Source organism: Phyllobates terribilis, unplaced genomic scaffold (assembly GCF_046119375.1).
Source record: "Phyllobates terribilis strain yellow unplaced genomic scaffold, ASM4611937v1 Scaffold_7__3_contigs__length_470593459, whole genome shotgun sequence".
Taxonomy (NCBI): Eukaryota; Metazoa; Chordata; class Amphibia; order Anura; family Dendrobatidae; genus Phyllobates; species Phyllobates terribilis.
Genome location: NW_027362767.1, coordinates 15,584,627 through 15,612,219, shown reverse-complemented (window position 1 = coordinate 15,612,219; position 27,593 = coordinate 15,584,627). Strand labels below are relative to the sequence as shown.

The 27,593-nt window shown below is 52.7% G+C and overlaps 1 protein-coding gene across 6 annotated transcripts in view; it reads right to left on the bottom strand.

Annotated features, from left to right (window-relative positions):
- FAM161B (FAM161 centrosomal protein B) overlaps positions 1-27,593 on the bottom strand; it is a 93,591-nt gene that overhangs the window by 54,780 nt on the left and 11,218 nt on the right. For all 6 annotated transcript variants that reach the window (XR_012247299.1, XM_073638201.1, XM_073638198.1 and 3 more), the window contains exons 3-4: positions 26,217-26,680; positions 25,800-26,134 (exon numbers count right to left, since the gene is read on the bottom strand). Coding sequence is in view for 5 of the 6 variants with exons in the window: in XM_073638201.1 (XP_073494302.1) it covers positions 25,800-26,134; positions 26,217-26,680 (799 nt within the window). In the remaining variant the exon portion in view is untranslated. The remainder of the gene's footprint in view (positions 1-25,799; positions 26,135-26,216; positions 26,681-27,593) is intronic.

The window sequence follows — 27,593 nt, the reverse complement described above, 5'->3', positions numbered from 1 at the left end:
GATCAGTATCCTGCAGCGCTCGTCCTCACCTCCCATGTATCTCATGTGGATCAGTATCCTGCAGCGCTCGTCCTCCCCTCCCATGTATCTCATGTGGATCAGTATCCTGCAGCTCTCGTCCTCACGTCCCGTGTATCTCATGTGGATCAGTACCCCGCAGCGCTCGTCCTCCCCTCCCATGTATCTCATGTGGATCAGTATCCTGCAGCGCTCGTCCTCACCTCCCGTGTATCTCATGTGGATCAGTATCCTGCAGCGCTCGTCCTCACCTCCCGTGTATCTCATGTGGATCAGTATCCTGCAGCGCTCGTCCTCCCCTCCCATGTATCTCATGTGGATCAGTATCCTGCAGCTCTCGTCCTCACCTCCCGTGTATCTCATGTGGATCAGTATCCTGCAGCGCTCGTCCTCCCCTCCCATGTATCTCATGTGGATCAGTATCCTGCAGCGCTCGTCCTCACCTCCCATGTATCTCATGTGGATCAGTATCCTGCAGCGCTCGTCCTCACCTCCCGTGTATCTCATGTGGATCAGTATCCTGCAGCGCTCGTCCTCCCCTTCTATGTATCTCATGTGGATCAGTACCCTGCAGTGCTCGTCCTCTCCTCCCATGTATCTCATGTGGATCAGTATCCGGCAGCGCTCGTCCTCACCTCCCATGTATCTCATGTGGATCAGTATCCTGCAGCGCTCGTTCTCACCTCCCATGTATCTCATGTGCATCAGTATCCTGCAGCGCTCGTCCTCACCTCCCATGTATCTCATGTGGATCAGTATCCTGCAGCGCTCATCCTCTCCTCCCATGTATCTCATGTGGATCAGTATCATGCAGCACTCGTCCTCTCCTCCCATGTATCTCATGTGGATCAGTATAATGCAGCGCTCGTCCTCAACTCCCTTGTATCTCATGTGGATCAGTATACTGCAGCGCTCGTCCTCCCCTCCCATGTCTCTCATGTGGATCAGTATACTGCAGCGCTCGTCCTCCCCTCCCATGTCTCTCATGTGGATCAGTATCCTGCAGCGCTCATCCTCACCTCCCATATATCTCATGTGGATCAGTACCCTGCAGCGCTCGTCCTCACCTCCCATGTATCTCATGTGGATCAGTATCCTGCAGCGCTCGTCCTCACCTCCCATGTATCTCATGTGGATCAGTATCCTGCAGAGCTCGTCCTCACCTCCCATGTATCTCATGTGGATCAGTATCCTGCAGCGCTCGTCCTCACCTCCCATGTATCTCATGTGGATCAGTATCCTGCAGCGCTCGTCCTCCCCTCCCATGTATCTCATGTGGATCAGTATCCTGCAGCGCTCGTCCTCACTTCCCATGTATCTCATGTGGATCAGTATCCTGCAGCGATCATCCTCACCTCCAATAAATCTCATGTGGATCAGTATCCCGCAGCGCTCGCCCTCACCTCCCATGTATCTCATGTGGATCAGTATCCTGCAGCGCTCGTCCTCCCCTCCCATGTATCTCATGTGGATCAGTATCCCGCAGCTCTCGTTCTCACCTCCCGTGTATCTCATGTGGATCAGTACCCCGCAGCGCTCGTCCTCCCCTCCCATGTAACTCATGTGGATCAGTATCCTGCAGCGCTCGTCCTCACCTCCCGTGTATCTCATGTGGATCAGTATCCTGCAGCGCACGTCCTCACCTCCCGTGTATCTCATGTGGATCAGTATCCTGCAGCGCTCGTCCTCCCCTCCTATGTATCTCATGTGGATCAGTACCCTGCAGCACTCGTCCTCACCTCCCATGTATCTCATGTGGATCAGTATACTGCAGCGCTCGTCCTCCCCTCCCATGTCCCTCATGTGGATCAGTATCCTGCAGCGCTCATCACCTCCCATATATCTCATGTGGATCAGTACCCTGAAGCGCTCGTCCTCACCTCCCATGTATCTCATGTGGATCAGTATCCTGCAGCGCTCGTCCTCCCCTCCCATGTATCTCATGTGGATCAGTATTCTTCAGCGCTCGTCCTCACCTCCCATGTATCTCATGTGGATCAGTATCCTGCAGCGCTCATCCTCACCTCCCATCTATCTCATGTGGATCAGTATCCTGCAGCGCTCATCCTCACCTCCCATGTATCTCATGTGGATCAGTACCCTGCAGCGCTCGTCCTCCCCTCCCATATATCTCATGTGGATCAGTATCCCGCAGATCTCGTCCTCCCCTCCCATATATCTCATGTGGATCAGTATCCCGCAGATCTCGTCCTCCCCTCCCATGTATCTCATGTGGATCAGTATTCTGCAGCGCTCGTCCTCCCCTCTCATGTATCTCATGTGGATCAGTATTCTGCAGCGCTCGTCCTCACCTCTCATATATCTCATGTGGATCAGTATTCTGCAGCGCTCGTCCTCACCTCTCATATATCTCATGTGGATCAGTATTCTGCAGCGCTCGTCCTCACCTCCCATGTATCTTATGTGGATCAGTATCCTGCAGCGCTCATCCTCACCTCCCATGTATCTCATGTGGATCAGTATCCTGCAGCGCTCATCCTCACCTCCCATGTATCTCATGTGGATCAGTACCCTGCAGCGCTCATCCTCCCCTCCCATATATCTCATGTGGATCAGTATCCCGCAGATCTCGTCCTCCCCTTCCATGTATCTCATGTGGATCAGTATTCTGCAGCGCTCGTCCTCCCCTCTCATGTTTCTCATGTGGATCAGTATTCTGCAGCGCTCTTCCTCACCTCTCATATATCTCATGTGGATCAGTATCCTGCAGCGCTCGTCCTCCCCTCCTATGTATCTCATGTGGATCAGTACCCTGCAGCACTCGTCCTCACCTCCCATGTATCTCATGTGGATCAGTATACTGCAGCGCTCGTCCTCCCCTCCCATGTCCCTCATGTGGATCAGTATCCTGCAGCGCTCGTCATCACCTCCCATATATCTCATGTGGATCAGTACCCTGAAGCGCTCGTCCTCACCTCCCATGTATCTCATGTGGATCAGTATCCTGCAGCGCTCGTCCTCACCTCCCATATATCTCATGTGGATCAGTATCCTGCAGCGCTCGTCCTCCCCTCCCATGTATCTCATGTGGATCAGTATTCTTCAGCGCTCGTCCTCACCTCCCATGTATCTCATGTGGATCAGTATCCTGCAGCGCTCATCCTCACCTCCCATCTATCTCATGTGGATCAGTATCCTGCAGCGCTCATCCTCACCTCCCATGTATCTCATGTGGATCAGTACCCTGCAGCGCTCGTCCTCCCCTCCCATATATCTCATGTGGATCAGTATCCCGCAGATCTCGTCCTCCCCTCCCATATATCTCATGTGGATCAGTATCCCGCAGATCTCGTCCTCCCCTCCCATGTATCTCATGTGGATCAGTATTCTGCAGCGCTCGTCCTCCCCTCTCATGTATCTCATGTGGATCAGTATTCTGCAGCGCTCGTCCTCACCTCTCATATATCTCATGTGGATCAGTATTCTGCAGCGCTCGTCCTCACCTCCCATGTATCTCATGTGGATCAGTATCCTGCAGCGCTCATCCTCACCTCCCATGTATCTCATGTGGATCAGTATCCTGCAGCGCTCATCCTCACCTCCCATGTATCTCATGTGGATCAGTACCCTGCAGCGCTCGTCCTCCCCTCCCATATATCTCATGTGGATCAGTATCCCGCAGATCTCGTCCTCCCCTTCCATGTATCTCATGTGGATCAGTATTCTGCAGCGCTCGTCCTCCCCTCTCATGTATCTCATGTGGATCAGTATTCTGCAGCGCTCTTCCTCACCTCTCATATATCTCATGTGGATCAGTATCCTGCAGCGCTCGTCCTCCCCTCCCATGTATCTCATGTGGATCAGTACCCTGCAGCGCTCGTCCTCCCCTCACATATATCTCATGTGGATCAGTATCCCGCAGATCTCGTCCTCCCCTCCCATGTATCTCATGTGGATCAGTATTCTGCAGCGCTCGTCCTCCCCTCCCATGTATCTCATGTGGATCAGTATCCCGCAGCGCTCGTCCTCCCCTCCCATGTATCTCATGTGGATCAGTACCCTGCAGCGCTCGTCCTCCCCTCCCATGTATCTCATGTGGATCAGTATCCTGCGGTGCTAGTCCTCACCTCCCGTGTATCTCATGTGGATCAGTATTCTGCAGAGCTCGTCCTCACCTCCCATGTATCTCATGTGGATCAGTATCCTGCAGCGCTCATCCTCACCTCCCATGTATCTCATGTGGATCAGTATCCTGCAGCGCTCGTCCTCACTCCCCATGTATCTCATGTGGATCAATATCCTGCAGCGCTCGTCCTCCCCTCCCATGTATCTCATGCGGATCAGTATCCTGCAGAGCTCGTCCTCACCTCCCATGTATCTCATGTGGATCAGTATCCTGCAGCGCTCATCCTCACCTCCAATATATCTCATGTGGATCAGTATGCCGCAGCGCTCGTCCTCACCTCCCATATATCTCATGTGGATCAGTATCCTGCAGCGCTCGTCCTCACCTCCCATGTTTCTCATGTGGATCAGTATTCTGCAGAGCTCGTCCTCACCTCCCATGTATCTCATGTGGATCAGTATTCTGCAGCGCTCGTTCTCACCTCCCATGTATCTCATGTGGATCAGTATCCTGCAGCGCTCGTCCTCCCCTCCCATGTATCTCATGTGGATCAGTATCCTGCAGCGCTCGTCCTCACCTCCCATGTATCTCATGTGGATCAGTATCCTGCAGCGCTCGTCCTCCCCTCCCATGTATCTCATGTGGATCAGTAGCCTGCAGCTCTCGTCCTCACGTCCCGTGTATCTCATGTGGATCAGTACCCCGCAGCGCTCGTCCTCCCCTCCCATGTATCTCATGTGGATCAGTATCCTGCAGCGCTCGTCCTCACCTCCCATGTATCTCATGTGGATCAGTATCCTGCAGCGCTCGTCCTCACCTCCCGTGTATCTCATGTGGATCAGTATCCTGCAGCGCTCGTCCTCCCCTTCTATGTATCTCATGTGGATCAGTACCCTGCAGCGCTCGTCCTCTCCTCCCATGTATCTCATGTGGATCAGTATCCGGCAGCGCTCGTCCTCACCTCCCATGTATCTCATGTGGATCAGTATCCTGCAGCGCTCGTTCTCACCTCCCATGTATCTCATGTGCATCAGTATCCTGCAGCGCTCGTCCTCACCTCCCATGTATCTCATGTGGATCAGTATCCTGCAGCGCTCATCCTCTCCTCCCATGTATCTCATGTGGATCAGTATCATGCAGCACTCGTCCTCTCCTCCCATGTATCTCATGTGGATCAGTATCATGCAGCGCTCGTCCTCAACTCCCTTGTATCTCATGTGGATCAGTATACTGCAGCGCTCGTCCTCCCCTCCCATGTCTCTCATGTGGATCAGTATACTGCAGCGCTCGTCCTCCCCTCCCATGTCTCTCATGTGGATCAGTATCCTGCAGCGCTCATCCTCACCTCCCATATATCTCATGTGGATCAGTACCCTGCAGCGCTCGTCCTCCCCTCCCATGTAACTCATGTGGATCAGTATCCTGCAGCGCTCGTCCTCACCTCCCGTGTATCTCATGTGGATCAGTATCCTGCAGCGCACGTCCTCACCTCCCGTGTATCTCATGTGGATCAGTATCCTGCAGCGCTCGTCCTCCCCTCCTATGTATCTCATGTGGATCAGTACCCTGCAGCACTCGTCCTCACCTCCCATGTATCTCATGTGGATCAGTATACTGCAGCGCTCGTCCTCCCCTCCCATGTCCCTCATGTGGATCAGTATCCTGCAGCGCTCGTCATCACCTCCCATATATCTCATGTGGATCAGTACCCTGAAGCGCTCGTCCTCACCTCCCATGTATCTCATGTGGATCAGTATCCTGCAGCGCTCGTCCTCACCTCCCATATATCTCATGTGGATCAGTATCCTGCAGCGCTCGTCCTCCCCTCCCATGTATCTCATGTGGATCAGTATTCTTCAGCGCTCGTCCTCACCTCCCATGTATCTCATGTGGATCAGTATCCTGCAGCGCTCATCCTCACCTCCCATCTATCTCATGTGGATCAGTATCCTGCAGCGCTCATCCTCACCTCCCATGTATCTCATGTGGATCAGTACCCTGCAGCGCTCGTCCTCCCCTCCCATGTAACTCATGTGGATCAGTATCCTGCAGCGCTCATCCTCACCTCCCATGTATCTCATGTGGATCAGTACCCTGCAGCGCTCGTCCTCCCCTCCCATGTATCTCATGTGGATCAGTATCCCGCAGCTCTCGTCCTCACCTCCCGTGTATCTCATGTGGATCAGTACCCCGCAGCGCTCGTCCTCCCCTCCCATGTAACTCATGTGGATCAGTATCCTGCAGCGCTCGTCCTCACCTCCCGTGTATCTCATGTGGATCAGTATCCTGCAGCGCACGTCCTCACCTCCCGTGTATCTCATGTGGATCAGTATCCTGCAGCGCTCGTCCTCCCCTCCTATGTATCTCATGTGGATCAGTACCCTGCAGCACTCGTCCTCACCTCCCATGTATCTCATGTGGATCAGTATACTGCAGCGCTCGTCCTCCCCTCCCATGTCCCTCATGTGGATCAGTATCCTGCAGCGCTCGTCATCACCTCCCATATATCTCATGTGGATCAGTACCCTGAAGCGCTCGTCCTCACCTCCCATGTATCTCATGTGGATCAGTATCCTGCAGCGCTCGTCCTCACCTCCCATATATCTCATGTGGATCAGTATCCTGCAGCGCTCGTCCTCCCCTCCCATGTATCTCATGTGGATCAGTATTCTTCAGCGCTCGTCCTCACCTCCCATGTATCTCATGTGGATCAGTATCCTGCAGCGCTCATCCTCACCTCCCATCTATCTCATGTGGATCAGTATCCTGCAGCGCTCATCCTCACCTCCCATGTATCTCATGTGGATCAGTACCCTGCAGCGCTCGTCCTCCCCTCCCATATATCTCATGTGGATCAGTATCCCGCAGATCTCGTCCTCCCCTCCCATATATCTCATGTGGATCAGTATCCCGCAGATCTCGTCCTCCCCTCCCATGTATCTCATGTGGATCAGTATTCTGCAGCGCTCGTCCTCCCCTCTCATGTATCTCATGTGGATCAGTATTCTGCAGCGCTCGTCCTCACCTCTCATATATCTCATGTGGATCAGTATTCTGCAGCGCTCGTCCTCACCTCCCATGTATCTCATGTGGATCAGTATCCTGCAGCGCTCATCCTCACCTCCCATGTATCTCATGTGGATCAGTATCCTGCAGCGCTCATCCTCACCTCCCATGTATCTCATGTGGATCAGTACCCTGCAGCGCTCGTCCTCCCCTCCCATATATCTCATGTGGATCAGTATCCCGCAGATCTCGTCCTCCCCTTCCATGTATCTCATGTGGATCAGTATTCTGCAGAGCTCGTCCTCCCCTCTCATGTATCTCATGTGGATTAGTATTCTGCAGCGCTCTTCCTCACCTCTCATATATCTCATGTGGATCAGTATCCTGCAGCGCTCGTCCTCCCCTCCCATGTATCTCATGTGGATCAGTACCCTGCAGCGCTCGTCCTCCCCTCACATATATCTCATGTGGATCAGTATCCCGCAGATCTCGTCCTCCCCTCCCATGTATCTCATGTGGATCAGTATTCTGCAGCGCTCGTCCTCCCCTCCCATGTATCTCATGTGGATCAGTATCCCGCAGCGCTCGTCCTCCCCTCCCATGTATCTCATGTGGATCAGTACCCTGCAGCGCTCGTCCTCCCCTCCCATGTATCTCATGTGGATCAGTATCCTGCGGTGCTAGTCCTCACCTCCCGTGTATCTCATGTGGATCAGTATTCTGCAGCGCTCGTCCTCCCCTCCCATGTATCTCATGTGGATCAGTATTCTGCAGCGCTCGTCCTCCCCTCCAATATATCTCATGTGGATCAGTACCCCGCAGCGCTCGTCCTCCCCTCCAAAATATCTCATGTGGATCAGTATCCTGCAGCGCTCGTCCTCACCTCCCATATATCTCATGTGGATCAGTATCCTGCAGCGCTCGTCCTCACCTCCCATATATCTCATGTGGATCAGTATCCTGCAGCGCTCGTCCTCCCCTCCCATGTATCTCATGTGGATCAGTATTCTGCAGTGCTCGTCCTCCCCTCCCATATAGCTCATGTGGATCAGTATCCTGCAGAACTCGTCCTCCCCTCCAGTGTATCTCATGTGGATCAGTATCCTGCAGCGCTCATCCTCACCTCCCATGTATCTCATGTGGATCAGTATTCTGCAGCGCTCATCCTACCCTCCCATGTATCTCATGTGGATCAGTATCCTGCCGCGCTCGTCCTCACCTCCCATGTATCTCATGCGGATCAGTATTCTGCAGCGCTCATCCTCCCCTCTCATGTATCTCATGTGGATCAGTATTCTGCAGCGCTCGTCCTCACTTCTCATATATCTCATGTGGATCAGTATTCTGCAGCGCTCGTCCTCCCCTCCCATGTATCTCATGTGGATCAGTATCCTGCAGCGCTCGTCCTCCCCTCCCATGTATCTCATGTGGATCAGTATTCTGCAGCGCTCCTCCTCCCCTCCCATATAGATCATGTGGATCAGTATCCTGCAGCGCTCGTCATCCCCTCCCATGTATCTCATGTGGATCAGTATCCTGCAGCGCTCTTCCTCACCTCCCATGTATCTCATGTGGATCAGTATCCTGCAGCGCTCGTCCTCACCTCCCATGTATCTCATGTGGATCAGTATTCTGCAGCGCTCGTCCTCCCCTCCCATATAGCTCATGTGTATCAGGATCCTGCAGCACTCGTCCTCCCCTCCAGTGTATCTCATGTGGATCAGTATCCTGCAGTGCTCGTCCTCACCTCCCATGTATCTCATGTGGATCAGTATTCTGCAGCGCTCATCCTCACCTCCCATATATCTCATGTGGATCAGTATCCTGCAGCGCTCGTCCTCCCCTCCAGTGTATCTCATGTGGATAAGTATCCTGCAGCGCTCGTCCTCCCCTCCCATGTATCTCATGTGGATCAGTATTCTGCAGCGCTCGTCCTCCCCTACCATATATCTCATGTGGATCAGTACCCTGCAGCGTTCATCCTCACCTCCCATGTCTCGCATATGGATCAGTATTCTGCAGTGCTCATCCTCCCCTCTCATATAGCTCATGTGGATCAGTATCCTGCAGAACTCGTCCTCCCCTCCAGTGTATCTCATGTGGATCAGTATCCTGCAGCGCTCATCCTCACCTCCCATGTATCTCATGTGGATCAGTATTCTGCAGCGCTCATCCTACCCTCCCATGTATCTCATGTGGATCAGTATCCTGCCGCGCTCGTCCTCACCTCCCATGTATCTCATGTGGATCAGTATTCTGCAGCGCTCGTCCTCACTTCTCATATATCTCATGTGGATCAGTATTCTGCAGCGCTCGTCCTCCCCTCCCATGTATCTCATGTGGATCAGTATCCTGCAGTGCTCGTCCTCCCCTCCCATGTATCTCATGTGGATCAGTATTCTGCAGCGCTCGTCCTCACTTCTCATATATCTCATGTGGATCAGTATTCTGCAGCGCTCGTCCTCCCCTCCCATGTATCTCATGTGGATCAGTATCCTGCAGCGCTCGTCCTCCCCTCCCATGTATCTCATGTGGATCATTATTCTGCAGCGCTCCTCCTCCCCTCCCATATAGCTCATGTGGATCAGTATCCTGCAGCGCTCCTCCTCCCCTCCCATGTATCTCATGTGGATCAGTATCCTGCAGCGCTCGTCCTCACCTCCCATGTATCTCATGTGGATCAGTATCCTGCAGCTCTCATCCTCACCTCCCATGTATCTCATGTGGATCAGTATTCTGCAGCGTTCGTCCTCCCCTCCCATATAGCTCATGTGGATCAGTATCCTGCAGTACTCGTCCTTCCCTCCAGTATCTCATGTGGATCAGTATCCTGCAGCGCTCGTCCTCACCTCCCATGTATCTCATGTGGATCAGTATCCTGCAGCGCTCGTCCTCACCTCCCATGTATCTCATGTGGATCAGTATCCTGCAGCGCTCGTCCTCCCCTCCAGTGTATCTCATGTGGATCAGAATCCTGCAGCGCTCGTCCTCACCTCTCATATATCTCATGTGGATCAGTATACTGAAGCGCTCGTCCTCACCTCCCATGTATCTCATGTGGATCAGTATCCTGCAGCGCTCGTCCTCACCTCCCATATATCTCATGTGGATCAGTATCCTGCAGCTCTCATCATCACCTCCCATATATCTCATGTGGATCAGTATTCTGCAGCGCTCGTCCTCACGTCCCATGTATCTCATGCGGATCAGTATCCTGCAGCGCTCATCCTCACCTCCCATGTATCTCATGTGGATCAGTATCCTGCAGCGCTCATCCTCACCTCCCATGTATCTCATGTGGATCAGTATTCTGCAGAGCTCGTCCTCACCTCCCATGTATCTCATGCGGATCAGTATCCTGCAGCGCTCGTCCTCACCTCCCATGTATCTCATGTGGATCAGTATTCTGCAGAGCTCGTCCTCACCTCCCATGTATCTCATGTGGATCAGTATTCTGCAGCGCTCATCCTCACCTCCCATGTATCTCATGTGGATCAGTATCCTGCAGCGCTCGTCCTCCCCTCCAGTGTATATCATGTGGATCAGTATCCTGCAGCGCTCGTCCTCCCCTCCAGTGTATCTCATGTGGATCAGTATCCTGCAGCTCTCATCCTCACCTCCCATGTATCTCATGTGGATCAGTATTCTGCAGCGCTCGTCCTCCCCTCCAGTGTATCTCATGTGGATCAGTATCCTGCAGCTCTCATCCTCACCTCCCATGTATCTCATGTGGATCAGTATTCTGCAGCGTTCGTCCTCCCCTCCCATATAGCTCATGTGGATCAGTATCCTGCAGTACTCGTCCTCCCCTCCAGTGTATCTCATGTGGATCAGTATCCTGCTGCGCTCGTCCTCACCTCCCATGTATCTCATGTGGATCAGTATCCTGCAGCGCTCGTCCTCACCTCCCATGTATCTCATGTGGATCAGTATTCTGCAGCGCTCGTCCTCCCCTCCAGTGTATCTCATGTGGATCAGTATCCTGCAGCTCTCATCCTCACCTCCCATGTATCTCATGTGGATCAGTATTCTGCAGCGCTCGTCCTCCCCTCCCATGTATCTCATGTGGATCAGTATCCTGCAACTCTCATCCTCACCTCCCATGTATCTCATGTGGATCAGTATTCTGCAGCGTTCGTCCTCCCCTCTCATGTATCTCATGTGGATCAGTATTCTGCAGCGCTCGTCCTCACTTCTCATATATCTCATGTGGATCAGTATTCTGCAGCGCTCGTCCTCCCCTCCCATGTATCTCATGTGGATCAGTATCCTGCAGCGCTCGTCCTCCCCTCCCATGTATCTCATGTGGATCAGTATTCTGCAGCGCTCATCCTACCCTCCCATGTATCTCATGTGGATCAGTATCCTGCCGCGCTCGTCCTCACCTCCCATGTATCTCATGTGGATCAGTATTCTGCAGCGTTCGTCCTCCCCTCTCATGTATCTCATGTGGATCAGTATTCTGCAGCGCTCGTCCTCACTTCTCATATATCTCATGTGGATCAGTATTCTGCAGCGCTCGTCCTCCCCTCCCATGTATCTCATGTGGATCAGTATCCTGCAGCGCTCGTCCTCCCCTCCCATGTATCTCATGTGGATCAGTATCCTGCAGCGCTCTTCCTCACCTCCCATGTATCTCATGTGGATCAGTATCCTGCAGCGCTCGTCCTCACCTCCCATGTATCTCATGTGGATCAGTATTCTGCAGCGCTCGTCCTCCCCTCCCATATAGCTCATGTGTATCAGGATCCTGCAGCACTCGTCCTCCCCTCCAGTGTATCTCATGTGGATCAGTATCCTGCAGTGCTCGTCCTCACCTCCCATGTATCTCATGTGGATCAGTATTCTGCAGCGCTCATCCTCACCTCCCATATATCTCATGTGGATCAGTATCCTGCAGCGCTCGTCCTCCCCTCCAGTGTATCTCATGTGGATAAGTATCCTGCAGCGCTCGTCCTCCCCTCCCATGTATCTCATGTGGATCAGTATTCTGCAGCGCTCGTCCTCCCCTACCATGTATCTCATGTGGATCAGTACCCTGCAGCGTTCATCCTCACCTCCCATATGGCTCAGTATTCTGCAGTGCTCATCCTCCCCTCTCATATAGCTCATGTGGATCAGTATCCTGCAGAACTCGTCCTCCCCTCCAGTGTATCTCATGTGGATCAGTATCCTGCAGCGCTCATCCTCACCTCCCATGTATCTCATGTGGATCAGTATTCTGCAGCGCTCATCCTACCCTCCCATGTATCTCATGTGGATCAGTATCCTGCCGCGCTCGTCCTCACCTCCCATGTATCTCATGTGGATCAGTATTCTGCAGCGCTCGTCCTCACTTCTCATATATCTCATGTGGATTAGTATTCTGCAGCGCTCGTCCTCCCCTCCCATGTATCTCATGTGGATCAGTATCCTGCAGTGCTCGTCCTCCCCTCCCATGTATCTCATGTGGATCAGTATTCTGCAGCGCTCGTCCTCACTTCTCATATATCTCATGTGGATCAGTATTCTGCAGCGCTCGTCCTCCCCTCCCATGTATCTCATGTGGATCAGTATCCTGCAGCGCTCGTCCTCCCCTCCCATGTATCTCATGTGGATCATTATTCTGCAGCGCTCCTCCTCCCCTCCCATATAGCTCATGTGGATCAGTATCCTGCAGCGCTCCTCCTCCCCTCCCATGTATCTCATGTGGATCAGTATCCTGCAGCGCTCGTCCTCACCTCCCATGTATCTCATGTGGATCAGTATCCTGCAGCTCTCATCCTCACCTCCCATGTATCTCATGTGGATCAGTATTCTGCAGCGTTCGTCCTCCCCTCCCATATAGCTCATGTGGATCAGTATCCTGCAGTACTCGTCCTTCCCTCCAGTATCTCATGTGGATCAGTATCCTGCAGCGCTCGTCCTCACCTCCCATGTATCTCATGTGGATCAGTATCCTGCAGCGCTCGTCCTCACCTCCCATGTATCTCATGTGGATCAGTATCCTGCAGCGCTCGTCCTCCCCTCCAGTGTATCTCATGTGGATCAGAATCCTGCAGCGCTCGTCCTCACCTCTCATATATCTCATGTGGATCAGTATACTGAAGCGCTCGTCCTCACCTCCCATGTATCTCATGTGGATCAGTATCCTGCAGCGCTCGTCCTCACCTCCCATATATCTCATGTGGATCAGTATCCTGCAGCTCTCATCATCACCTCCCATATATCTCATGTGGATCAGTATTCTGCAGCACTCGTCCTCCCCTCCAGTGTATCTCATGTGGATCAGTATCCTGCAGTGCTCGTCCTCACCTCCCATGTATCTCATGTGGATCAGTATTCTGCAGCGCTCATCCTCACCTCCCATATATCTCATGTGGATCAGTATCCTGCAGCGCTCGTCCTCCCCTCCAGTGTATCTCATGTGGATAAGTATCCTGCAGCGCTCGTCCTCCCCTCCCATGTATCTCATGTGGATCAGTATTCTGCAGCGCTCGTCCTCCCCTACCATATATCTCATGTGGATCAGTACCCTGCAGCGTTCATCCTCACCTCCCATGTCTCGCATATGGATCAGTATTCTGCAGTGCTCATCCTCCCCTCTCATATAGCTCATGTGGATCAGTATCCTGCAGAACTCGTCCTCCCCTCCAGTGTATCTCATGTGGATCAGTATCCTGCAGCGCTCATCCTCACCTCCCATGTATCTCATGTGGATCAGTATTCTGCAGCGCTCATCCTACCCTCCCATGTATCTCATGTGGATCAGTATCCTGCCGCGCTCGTCCTCACCTCCCATGTATCTCATGTGGATCAGTATTCTGCAGCGCTCGTCCTCACTTCTCATATATCTCATGTGGATCAGTATTCTGCAGCGCTCGTCCTCCCCTCCCATGTATCTCATGTGGATCAGTATCCTGCAGTGCTCGTCCTCCCCTCCCATGTATCTCATGTGGATCAGTATTCTGCAGCGCTCGTCCTCACTTCTCATATATCTCATGTGGATCAGTATTCTGCAGCGCTCGTCCTCCCCTCCCATGTATCTCATGTGGATCAGTATCCTGCAGCGCTCGTCCTCCCCTCCCATGTATCTCATGTGGATCATTATTCTGCAGCGCTCCTCCTCCCCTCCCATATAGCTCATGTGGATCAGTATCCTGCAGCGCTCCTCCTCCCCTCCCATGTATCTCATGTGGATCAGTATCCTGCAGCGCTCGTCCTCACCTCCCATGTATCTCATGTGGATCAGTATCCTGCAGCTCTCATCCTCACCTCCCATGTATCTCATGTGGATCAGTATTCTGCAGCGTTCGTCCTCCCCTCCCATATAGCTCATGTGGATCAGTATCCTGCAGTACTCGTCCTTCCCTCCAGTATCTCATGTGGATCAGTATCCTGCAGCGCTCGTCCTCACCTCCCATGTATCTCATGTGGATCAGTATCCTGCAGCGCTCGTCCTCACCTCCCATGTATCTCATGTGGATCAGTATCCTGCAGCGCTCGTCCTCCCCTCCAGTGTATCTCATGTGGATCAGAATCCTGCAGCGCTCGTCCTCACCTCTCATATATCTCATGTGGATCAGTATACTGAAGCGCTCGTCCTCACCTCCCATGTATCTCATGTGGATCAGTATCCTGCAGCGCTCGTCCTCACCTCCCATATATCTCATGTGGATCAGTATCCTGCAGCTCTCATCATCACCTCCCATATATCTCATGTGGATCAGTATTCTGCAGCGCTCGTCCTCACGTCCCATGTATCTCATGCGGATCAGTATCCTGCAGCGCTCATCCTCACCTCCCATGTATCTCATGTGGATCAGTATCCTGCAGCGCTCATCCTCACCTCCCATGTATCTCATGTGGATCAGTATTCTGCAGAGCTCGTCCTCACCTCCCATGTATCTCATGCGGATCAGTATCCTGCAGCGCTCGTCCTCACCTCCCATGTATCTCATGTGGATCAGTATTCTGCAGAGCTCGTCCTCACCTCCCATGTATCTCATGTGGATCAGTATTCTGCAGCGCTCATCCTCACCTCCCATGTATCTCATGTGGATCAGTATCCTGCAGCGCTCGTCCTCCCCTCCAGTGTATATCATGTGGATCAGTATCCTGCAGCGCTCGTCCTCCCCTCCAGTGTATCTCATGTGGATCAGTATCCTGCAGCTCTCATCCTCACCTCCCATGTATCTCATGTGGATCAGTATTCTGCAGCGCTCGTCCTCCCCTCCAGTGTATCTCATGTGGATCAGTATCCTGCAGCTCTCATCCTCACCTCCCATGTATCTCATGTGGATCAGTATTCTGCAGCGTTCGTCCTCCCCTCCCATATAGCTCATGTGGATCAGTATCCTGCAGTACTCGTCCTCCCCTCCAGTGTATCTCATGTGGATCAGTATCCTGCTGCGCTCGTCCTCACCTCCCATGTATCTCATGTGGATCAGTATCCTGCAGCGCTCGTCCTCACCTCCCATGTATCTCATGTGGATCAGTATTCTGCAGCGCTCGTCCTCCCCTCCAGTGTATCTCATGTGGATCAGTATCCTGCAGCTCTCATCCTCACCTCCCATGTATCTCATGTGGATCAGTATTCTGCAGCGCTCGTCCTCCCCTCCCATGTATCTCATGTGGATCAGTATCCTGCAACTCTCATCCTCACCTCCCATGTATCTCATGTGGATCAGTATTCTGCAGCGTTCGTCCTCCCCTCTCATGTATCTCATGTGGATCAGTATTCTGCAGCGCTCGTCCTCACTTCTCATATATCTCATGTGGATCAGTATTCTGCAGCGCTCGTCCTCCCCTCCCATGTATCTCATGTGGATCAGTATCCTGCAGCGCTCGTCCTCCCCTCCCATGTATCTCATGTGGATCAGTATTCTGCAGCGCTCATCCTACCCTCCCATGTATCTCATGTGGATCAGTATCCTGCCGCGCTCGTCCTCACCTCCCATGTATCTCATGTGGATCAGTATTCTGCAGCGTTCGTCCTCCCCTCTCATGTATCTCATGTGGATCAGTATTCTGCAGCGCTCGTCCTCACTTCTCATATATCTCATGTGGATCAGTATTCTGCAGCGCTCGTCCTCCCCTCCCATGTATCTCATGTGGATCAGTATCCTGCAGCGCTCGTCCTCCCCTCCCATGTATCTCATGTGGATCAGTATCCTGCAGCGCTCTTCCTCACCTCCCATGTATCTCATGTGGATCAGTATCCTGCAGCGCTCGTCCTCACCTCCCATGTATCTCATGTGGATCAGTATTCTGCAGCGCTCGTCCTCCCCTCCCATATAGCTCATGTGTATCAGGATCCTGCAGCACTCGTCCTCCCCTCCAGTGTATCTCATGTGGATCAGTATCCTGCAGTGCTCGTCCTCACCTCCCATGTATCTCATGTGGATCAGTATTCTGCAGCGCTCATCCTCACCTCCCATATATCTCATGTGGATCAGTATCCTGCAGCGCTCGTCCTCCCCTCCAGTGTATCTCATGTGGATAAGTATCCTGCAGCGCTCGTCCTCCCCTCCCATGTATCTCATGTGGATCAGTATTCTGCAGCGCTCGTCCTCCCCTACCATGTATCTCATGTGGATCAGTACCCTGCAGCGTTCATCCTCACCTCCCATATGGCTCAGTATTCTGCAGTGCTCATCCTCCCCTCTCATATAGCTCATGTGGATCAGTATCCTGCAGAACTCGTCCTCCCCTCCAGTGTATCTCATGTGGATCAGTATCCTGCAGCGCTCATCCTCACCTCCCATGTATCTCATGTGGATCAGTATTCTGCAGCGCTCATCCTACCCTCCCATGTATCTCATGTGGATCAGTATCCTGCCGCGCTCGTCCTCACCTCCCATGTATCTCATGTGGATCAGTATTCTGCAGCGCTCGTCCTCACTTCTCATATATCTCATGTGGATTAGTATTCTGCAGCGCTCGTCCTCCCCTCCCATGTATCTCATGTGGATCAGTATCCTGCAGTGCTCGTCCTCCCCTCCCATGTATCTCATGTGGATCAGTATTCTGCAGCGCTCGTCCTCACTTCTCATATATCTCATGTGGATCAGTATTCTGCAGCGCTCGTCCTCCCCTCCCATGTATCTCATGTGGATCAGTATCCTGCAGCGCTCGTCCTCCCCTCCCATGTATCTCATGTGGATCATTATTCTGCAGCGCTCCTCCTCCCCTCCCATATAGCTCATGTGGATCAGTATCCTGCAGCGCTCCTCCTCCCCTCCCATGTATCTCATGTGGATCAGTATCCTGCAGCGCTCGTCCTCACCTCCCATGTATCTCATGTGGATCAGTATCCTGCAGCTCTCATCCTCACCTCCCATGTATCTCATGTGGATCAGTATTCTGCAGCGTTCGTCCTCCCCTCCCATATAGCTCATGTGGATCAGTATCCTGCAGTACTCGTCCTTCCCTCCAGTATCTCATGTGGATCAGTATCCTGCAGCGCTCGTCCTCACCTCCCATGTATCTCATGTGGATCAGTATCCTGCAGCGCTCGTCCTCACCTCCCATGTATCTCATGTGGATCAGTATCCTGCAGCGCTCGTCCTCCCCTCCAGTGTATCTCATGTGGATCAGAATCCTGCAGCGCTCGTCCTCACCTCTCATATATCTCATGTGGATCAGTATACTGAAGCGCTCGTCCTCACCTCCCATGTATCTCATGTGGATCAGTATCCTGCAGCGCTCGTCCTCACCTCCCATATATCTCATGTGGATCAGTATCCTGCAGCTCTCATCATCACCTCCCATATATCTCATGTGGATCAGTATTCTGCAGCGCTCGTCCTCACGTCCCATGTATCTCATGCGGATCAGTATCCTGCAGCGCTCATCCTCACCTCCCATGTATCTCATGTGGATCAGTATCCTGCAGCGCTCATCCTCACCTCCCATGTATCTCATGTGGATCAGTATTCTGCAGAGCTCGTCTTCACCTCCCATGTATCTCATGCGGATCAGTATCCTGCAGCGCTCGTCCTCACCTCCCATGTATCTCATGTGGATCAGTATTCTGCAGAGCTCGTCCTCACCTCCCATGTATCTCATGTGGATCAGTATTCTGCAGCGCTCATCCTCACCTCCCATGTATCTCATGTGGATCAGTATCCTGCAGCGCTCGTCCTCCCCTCCAGTGTATATCATGTGGATCAGTATCCTGCAGCGCTCGTCCTCCCCTCCAGTGTATCTCATGTGGATCAGTATCCTGCAGCTCTCATCCTCACCTCCCATGTATCTCATGTGGATCAGTATTCTGCAGCGCTCGTCCTCCCCTCCAGTGTATCTCATGTGGATCAGTATCCTGCAGCTCTCATCCTCACCTCCCATGTATCTCATGTGGATCAGTATTCTGCAGCGTTCGTCCTCCCCTCCCATATAGCTCATGTGGATCAGTATCCTGCAGTACTCGTCCTCCCCTCCAGTGTATCTCATGTGGATCAGTATCCTGCTGCGCTCGTCCTCACCTCCCATGTATCTCATGTGGATCAGTATCCTGCAGCGCTCGTCCTCACCTCCCATGTATCTCATGTGGATCAGTATTCTGCAGCGCTCGTCCTCCCCTCCAGTGTATCTCATGTGGATCAGTATCCTGCAGCTCTCATCCTCACCTCCCATGTATCTCATGTGGATCAGTATTCTGCAGCGCTCGTCCTCCCCTCCCATTTATCTCATGTGGATCAGTATCCTGCAACTCTCATCCTCACCTCCCATGTATCTCATGTGGATCAGTATTCTGCAGCGTTCGTCCTCCCCTCTCATGTATCTCATGTGGATCAGTATTCTGCAGCGCTCGTCCTCACTTCTCATATATCTCATGTGGATCAGTATTCTGCAGCGCTCGTCCTCCCCTCCCATGTATCTCATGTGGATCAGTATCCTGCAGCGCTCGTCCTCCCCTCCCATGTATCTCATGTGGATCAGTATTCTGCAGCGCTCATCCTACCCTCCCATGTATCTCATGTGGATCAGTATCCTGCCGCGCTCGTCCTCACCTCCCATGTATCTCATGTGGATCAGTATTATGCAGCGCTCATCCTCCCCTCTCATGTATCTCATGTGGATCAGTATTCTGCAGCGCTCGTCCTCACTTCTCATATATCTCATGTGGATCAGTATTCTGCAGCGCTCGTCCTCCCCTCCCATGTATCTCATGTGGATCAGTATCCTGCAGCGCTCGTCCTCCCCTCCCATGTATCTCATGTGGATCAGTATTCTGCAGCGCTCCTCCTCCCCTCCCATATAGATCATGTGGATCAGTATCCTGCAGCGCTCGTCATCCCCTCCCATGTATCTCATGTGGATCAGTATCCTGCAGCGCTCTTCCTCACCTCCCATGTATCTCATGTGGATCAGTATCCTGCAGCGCTCGTCCTCACCTCCCATGTATCTCATGTGGATCAGTATTCTGCAGCGCTCGTCCTCCCCTCCCATATAGCTCATGTGTATCAGGATCCTGCAGCACTCGTCCTCCCCTCCAGTGTATCTCATGTGGATCAGTATCCTGCAGCGCTCGTCCTCACCTCCCATGTATCTCATGTGGATCAGTATTCTGCAGCGCTCATCCTCACCTCCCATATATCTCATGTGGATCAGTATCCTGCAGCGCTCGTCCTCCCCTCCAGTGTATCTCATGTGGATAAGTATCCTGCAGCGCTCGTCCTCCCCTCCCATGTATCTCATGTGGATCAGTATTCTGCAGCGCTCGTCCTCCCCTACCATGTATCTCATGTGGATCAGTACCCTGCAGCGTTCATCCTCACCTCCCATGTCTCGCATATGGATCAGTATTCTGCAGTGCTCATCCTCCCCTTTCATATAGCTCATGTGGATCAGTATCCTGCAGAACTCGTCCTCCCCTCCAGTGTATCTCATGTGGATCAGTATCCTGCAGCGCTCATCCTCACCTCCCATGTATCTCATGTGGATCAGTATTCTGCAGCGCTCATCCTACCCTCCCATGTATCTCATGTGGATCAGTATCCTGCCGTGCTCGTCCTCACCTCCCATGTATCTCATGTGGATCAGTATTCTGCAGCGCTCGTCCTCACTTCTCATATATCTCATGTGGATCAGTATTCTGCAGCGCTCGTCCTCCCCTCCCATGTATCTCATGTGGATCAGTATCCTGCAGTGCTCGTCCTCCCCTCCCATGTATCTCATGTGGATCAGTATTCTGCAGCGCTCGTCCTCACTTCTCATATATCTCATGTGGATCAGTATTCTGCAGCGCTCGTCCTCCCCTCCCATGTATCTCATGTGGATCAGTATCCTGCAGCGCTCGTCCTCCCCTCCCATGTATCTCATGTGGATCAGTATTCTGCAGCGCTCCTCCTCCCCTCCCATATAGCTCATGTGGATCAGTATCCTGCAGCGCTCCTCCTCCCCTCCCATGTATCTCATGTGGATCAGTATCCTGCAGCGCTCGTCCTCACCTCCCATGTATCTCATGTGGATCAGTATCCTGCAGCTCTCATCCTCACCTCCCATGTATCTCATGTGGATCAGTATTCTGCAGCGTTCGTCCTCCCCTCCCATATAGCTCATGTGGATCAGTATCCTGCAGTACTCGTCCTTCCCTCCAGTATCTCATGTGGATCAGTATCCTGCAGCGCTCGTCCTCACCTCCCATGTATCTCATGTGGATCAGTATCCTGCAGCGCTCGTCCTCACCTCCCATGTATCTCATGTGGATCAGTATCCTGCAGCGCTCGTCCTCCCCTCCAGTGTATCTCATGTGGATCAGAATCCTGCAGCGCTCGTCCTCACCTCCCATAAATCTCATGTGGATCAGTATACTGAAGCGCTCGTCCTCACCTCCCATGTATCTCATGTGGATCAGTATCCTGCAGCGCTCGTCCTCACCTCCCATATATCTCACGTGGATCAGTATCCTGCAGCTCTCATCATCACCTCCCATATATCTCATGTGGATCAGTATTCTGCAGCGCTCGTCCTCACGTCCCATGTATCTCATGCGGATCAGTATCCTGCAGCGCTCATCCTCACCTCCCATGTATCTCATGTGGATCAGTATCCTGCAGCGCTCATCCTCACCTCCCATGTATCTCATGTGGATCAGTATTCTGCAGAGCTCGTCCTCACCTCCCATGTATCTCATGCGGATCAGTATCCTGCAGCGCTCGTCCTCACCTCCCATGTATCTCATGTGGATCAGTATTCTGCAGAGCTCGTCCTCACCTCCCATGTATCTCATGTGGATCAGTATTCTGCAGCGCTCATCCTCACCTCCCATGTATCTCATGTGGATCAGTATCCTGCAGCGCTCGTCCTCCCCTCCAGTGTATATCATGTGGATCAGTATCCTGCAGCGCTCATCCTCCCCTCCAGTGTATCTCATGTGGATCAGTATCCTGCAGCTCTCATCCTCACCTCCCATGTATCTCATGTGGATCAGTATTCTGCAGCGCTCGTCCTCCCCTCCAGTGTATCTCATGTGGATCAGTATCCTGCAGCTCTCATCCTCACCTCCCATGTATCTCATGTGGATCAGTATTCTGCAGCGTTCGTCCTCCCCTCCCATATAGCTCATGTGGATCAGTATCCTGCAGTACTCGTCCTCCCCTCCAGTGTATCTCATGTGGATCAGTATCCTGCTGCGCTCGTCCTCACCTCCCATGTATCTCATGTGGATCAGTATCCTGCAGCGCTCGTCCTCACCTCCCATGTATCTCATGTGGATCAGTATTCTGCAGCGCTCGTCCTCCCCTCCCATATATCTCATGTGGATCAGTATCCTGCAGCACTCGTCCTCCCCTCCAGTGTATCTCATGTGGATCAGTATTCTGCAGCGCTCATCCTCACCTCCCATGTATCTCATGTGGATCAGTATCCTGCAGCGCTCGTCCTCCCCTCCAGTGTATCTCATGTGGATCAGTATCCTGCAGCTCTCATCCTCACCTCCCATGTATCTCATGTGGATCAGTATTCTGCAGCGCTCGTCCTCCCCTCCAGTGTATCTCATGTGGATCAGTATCCTGCAACTCTCATCCTCACCTCCCATGTATCTCATGTGGATCAGTATTCTGCAGCGTTCGTCCTCCCCTCTCATGTATCTCATGTGGATCAGTATTCTGCAGCGCTCGTCCTCACTTCTCATATATCTCATGTGGATCAGTATTCTGCAGCGCTCGTCCTCCCCTCCCATGTATCTCATGTGGATCAGTATCCTGCAGCGCTCGTCCTCCCCTCCCATGTATCTCATGTGGATCAGTATTCTGCAGCGCTCCTCCTCCCCTCCCATATAGATCATGTGGATCAGTATCCTGCAGCGCTCGTCATCCCCTCCAATGTATCTCATGTGGATCAGTATCCTGCAGCGCTCTTCCTCACCTCCCATGTATCTCATGTGGATCAGTATCCTGCAGCGCTCGTCCTCACCTCCCATGTATCTCATGTGGATCAGTATTCTGCAGCGCTCGTCCTCCCCTCCCATATAGCTCATGTGTATCAGGATCCTGCAGCACTCGTCCTCCCCTCCAGTGTATCTCATGTGGATAAGTATCCTGCAGCGCTCGTCCTCCCCTCCCATGTATCTCATGTGGATCAGTATTCTGCAGCGCTCGTCCTCCCCTACCATGTATCTCATGTGGATCAGTACCCTGCAGCGTTCATCCTCACCTCCCATGTCTCGCATATGGATCAGTATTCTGCAGTGCTCATCCTCCCCTCTCATATAGCTCATGTGGATCAGTATCCTGCAGAACTCGTCCTCCCCTCCAGTGTATCTCATGTGGATCAGTATCCTGCAGCGCTCATCCTCACCTCCCATGTATCTCATGTGGATCAGTATTCTGCAGCGCTCATCCTACCCTCCCATGTATCTCATGTGGATCAGTATCCTGCCGCGCTCGTCCTCACCTCCCATGTATCTCATGTGGATCAGTATTCTGCAGCGCTCGTCCTCACTTCTCATATATCTCATGTGGATCAGTATTCTGCAGCGCTCGTCCTCCCCTCCCATGTATCTCATGTGGATCAGTATCCTGCAGTGCTCGTCCTCCCCTCCCATGTATCTCATGTGGATCAGTATTCTGCAGCGCTCGTCCTCACTTCTCATATATCTCATGTGGATCAGTATTCTGCAGCGCTCGTCCTCCCCTCCCATGTATCTCATGTGGATCAGTATCCTGCAGCGCTCGTCCTCCCCTCCCATGTATCTCATGTGGATCAGTATTCTGCAGCGCTCCTCCTCCCCTCCCATATAGCTCATGTGGATCAGTATCCTGCAGCGCTCCTCCTCCCCTCCCATGTATCTCATGTGGATCAGTATCCTGCAGCGCTCGTCCTCACCTCCCATGTATCTCATGTGGATCAGTATCCTGCAGCTCTCATCCTCACCTCCCATGTATCTCATGTGGATCAGTATTCTGCAGCGTTCGTCCTCCCCTCCCATATAGCTCATGTGGATCAGTATCCTGCAGTACTCGTCCTTCCCTCCAGTATCTCATGTGGATCAGTATCCTGCAGCGCTCGTCCTCACCTCCCATGTATCTCATGTGGATCAGTATCCTGCAGCGCTCGTCCTCACCTCCCATGTATCTCATGTGGATCAGTATCCTGCAGCGCTCGTCCTCCCCTCCAGTGTATCTCATGTGGATCAGAATCCTGCAGCGCTCGTCCTCACCTCCCATATATCTCATGTGGATCAGTATACTGAAGCGCTCGTCCTCACCTCCCATGTATCTCATGTGGATCAGTATCCTGCAGCGCTCGTCCTCACCTCCCATATATCTCATGTGGATCAGTATCCTGCAGCTCTCATCCTCACCTCCCATATATCTCATGTGGATCAGTATTCTGCAGCGCTCGTCCTCACGTCCCATGTATCTCATGCGGATCAGTATCCTGCAGCGCTCATCCTCACCTCCCATGTATCTCATGTGGATCAGTATTCTGCAGAGCTCGTCCTCACCTCCCATGTATCTCATGCGGATCAGTATCCTGCAGCGCTCGTCCTCACCTCCCATGTATCTCATGTGGATCAGTATTCTGCAGAGCTCGTCCTCACCTCCCATGTATCTCATGTGGATCAGTATTCTGCAGCGCTCATCCTCACCTCCCATGTATCTCATGTGGATCAGTATCCTGCAGCGCTCGTCCTCCCCTCCAGTGTATATCATGTGGATCAGTATCCTGCAGCGCTCGTCCTCCCCTCCAGTGTATCTCATGTGGATCAGTATCCTGCAGCTCTCATCCTCACCTCCCATGTATCTCATGTGGATCAGTATTCTGCAGCGCTCGTCCTCCCCTCCAGTGTATCTCATGTGGATCAGTATCCTGCAGCTCTCATCCTCACCTCCCATGTATCTCATGTGGATCAGTATTCTGCAGCGTTCGTCCTCCCCTCCCATATAGCTCATGTGGATCAGTATCCTGCAGTACTCGTCCTCCCCTCCAGTGTATCTCATGTGGATCAGTATCCTGCTGCGCTCGTCCTCACCTCCCATGTATCTCATGTGGATCAGTATCCTGCAGCGCTCGTCCTCACCTCCCATGTATCTCATGTGGATCAGTATTCTGCAGCGCTCGTCCTCCCCTCCCATATATCTCATGTGGATCAGTATCCTGCAGCACTCGTCCTCCCCTCCAGTGTATCTCATGTGGATCAGTATTCTGCAGCGCTCATCCTCACCTCCCATGTATCTCATGTGGATCAGTATCCTGCAGCGCTCGTCCTCCCCTCCAGTGTATCTCATGTGGATCAGTATCCTGCAGTTCTCATCCTCACCTCCCATGTATCTCATGTGGATCAGTATTCTGCAGCGCTCGTCCTCCCCTCCAGTGTATCTCATGTGGATCAGTATCCTGCAGCTCTCATCCTCACCTCCCATGTATCTCATGTGGATCAGTATTCTGCAGCGTTCGTCCTCCCCTCCCATATAGCTCATGTGGATCAGTATCCTGCAGTACTCGTCCTTCCCTCCAGTATCTCATGTGGATCAGTATCCTGCAGCGCTCGTCCTCACCTCCCATGTATCTCATGTGGATCAGTATCCTGCAGCGCTCGTCCTCACCTCCCATGTATCTCATGTGGATCAGTATCCTGCAGCGCTCGTCCTCCCCTCCAGTGTATCTTATGTGGATCAGAATCCTGCAGCGCTCGTCCTCACCTCCCATATATCTCATGTGGATCAGTATACTGAAGCGCTCGTCCTCACCTCCCATGTATCTCATGTGGATCAGTATCCTGCAGCGCTCGTCCTCACCTCCCATATATCTCATGTGGATCAGTATCCTGCAGCTCTCATCCTCACCTCCCATATATCTCATGTGGATCAGTATTCTGCAGCGCTCGTCCTCACGTCCCATGTATCTCATGCGGATCAGTATCCTGCAGCGCTCATCCTCACCTCCCATGTATCTCATGTGGATCAGTATCCTGCAGCGCTCATCCTCACCTCCCATGTATCTCATGTGGATCAGTATTCTGCAGAGCTCGTCCTCACCTCCCATGTATCTCATGCGGATCAGTATCCTGCAGCGCTCGTCCTCACCTCCCATTTATCTCATGTGGATCAGTATTCTGCAGAGCTCGTCCTCCCCTCCAGTGTATCTCATGTGGATCAGTATCCTGCAGCGCTATTCCTCACCTCCCCGGTCATTAGATGTCTCCTATGAGTCACATTATGTATGAAGGCCATGTTGCAGAATGACCGTCTGTTCTTACCTGGGCATCATGCGACGTGCTGGGTCTCTGGGGTCTGAGGCTGGCTGTGCGCAGATTGAAAGGCTTTGTCTCTGTCTCTTCTCGCATTCTCTGATTTTTCAAAGAGCTTTTTTGGAAATTGTAATGCAGCCTCTGGAAGTCAGGGGCACAAGGGTTTATCTGGGGCTTGAACGTCAGGTTCTGCTGTAAGAAGCCCAGGTGCTGCTGCTTGGTTCTCCATGAAGCTCTGGATTGTGGGTCCCGGGTGTCTCGGGTGAGTGGGACTGGGGCTGACGACTTCTCTAGCAGCTCCTTTGCTCGTATACGATTGTTAATCTTTTGTAAAATTTTTGACTCTGTGAAGAGAAAAACAAACCATTCAGGAATATATTGATCTGAGAATCTTAAGCTTGGTCCTGTCCTTACTGCACTACTCACCTCTGAGTCCATCACTGACAGTGGGGTCTAAAACAGATTTTGGGATGGGCCTCTTTCTGATTGGCACCTTGGCAGTGAAGGCACTTGCCACTTGTCGTCTCTTGTTGTGTACCAGGAGTTGGAATGGCTTTTGCATGGACAGAAGATGATGGCTCCTTCTCTGGATACCAATTTTCCTTCTCTTTTCATTCTGCTCCATTATCTCCTTGTACATAGGTAAGAAGACATGAGCAGGTGCTGGCTGCGCGCGGAACTGCTTCAAACATTCGGCATCATCTCCACTCTGCCCGTCCTGCAGATCTGCCCACTCCTGAGGCTGGACGTCCTGCAGATCTGCCCACTCCTGAGGCTGGAGCATCTTCCTTTTCTCGGCTTCACGCAGCATCATTTGGAAAGGCTGGGGAATAGTGCACTCAGGCACTTGACTGAAGATGTTGGCCTTTGGTTTGGAGGCTGGCTCTGCACTAGAAGAATTCAAGTCGGTAAGCTGTGGTATATTAAGAATTAAATAGTACATATTCGGAATAGTGGGGGAGGGGAGTCTCAGGAGAATATATATTCCATGGAATCAATGGTGCTATAAAAATAAATCATAACAACAACCCTATAATAAACATTGTGTGGAGGACTCTACTCATCGTATAGCTTCTTTTCCTTATGATTGCTGTCATGACAATATGGCAGTATATTATTGTGACAGGGTGCCTGGAGTATTACATTAACTGGCTGGCACTGCACCTTACGAACCTACTGGCCTAAGGACTTATTCAACCAACAAGCCCCTCTCTCTTCTCCTCCAGGCTCTCCTGTCCTCTACCTGTCTCCTTCCGGTTCCTGCTCTGTCCTCCCCCTCTTTCTCCTCCAGGTTCCTCCCGCTCTTTCTCCTCCCAGCTCCTCCCCTGTCCTCCCGCTCTTTCTCCTCCCGGCTCCTCCCGCTCTTTCTCCTCCCGGCTCCTCCCCTGTCCTCCCGCTCTTTCTCCTCCCGCTCTTTCTCCTCCCGGCTCCTCCCCTGTCCTCCCGCTCTTTCTCCTCCCGGCTCCTCCCACTCTTTCTCCTCCCGGCTCCTCCCCTGTCCTCCCGCTCTTTCTCCTCCCGGCTCCTCCCCTGTCCTCCCGCTCTTTCTCCTCCCGGCTCCTCCCCTGTCCTCCCGCTCTTTCTCCTCCCGGCTCCTCCCGCTCTTTCTCCTCCCGGCTCCTCCCGCTCTTTCTCCTCCCGGCTCCTCCCGCTCTTTCTCCTCCCGGCTCCTCCCGCTCTTTCTCCTCCCGGCTCCTCCCCTGTCCTCCCGCTCTTTCTCCTCCCGGCTCCTCCCCTGTCCTCCCGCTCTTTCTCCTCCAGGCTCCTCCCCTGTCCTCCAGGCTCCTCCCCTGTCCTCCAGGC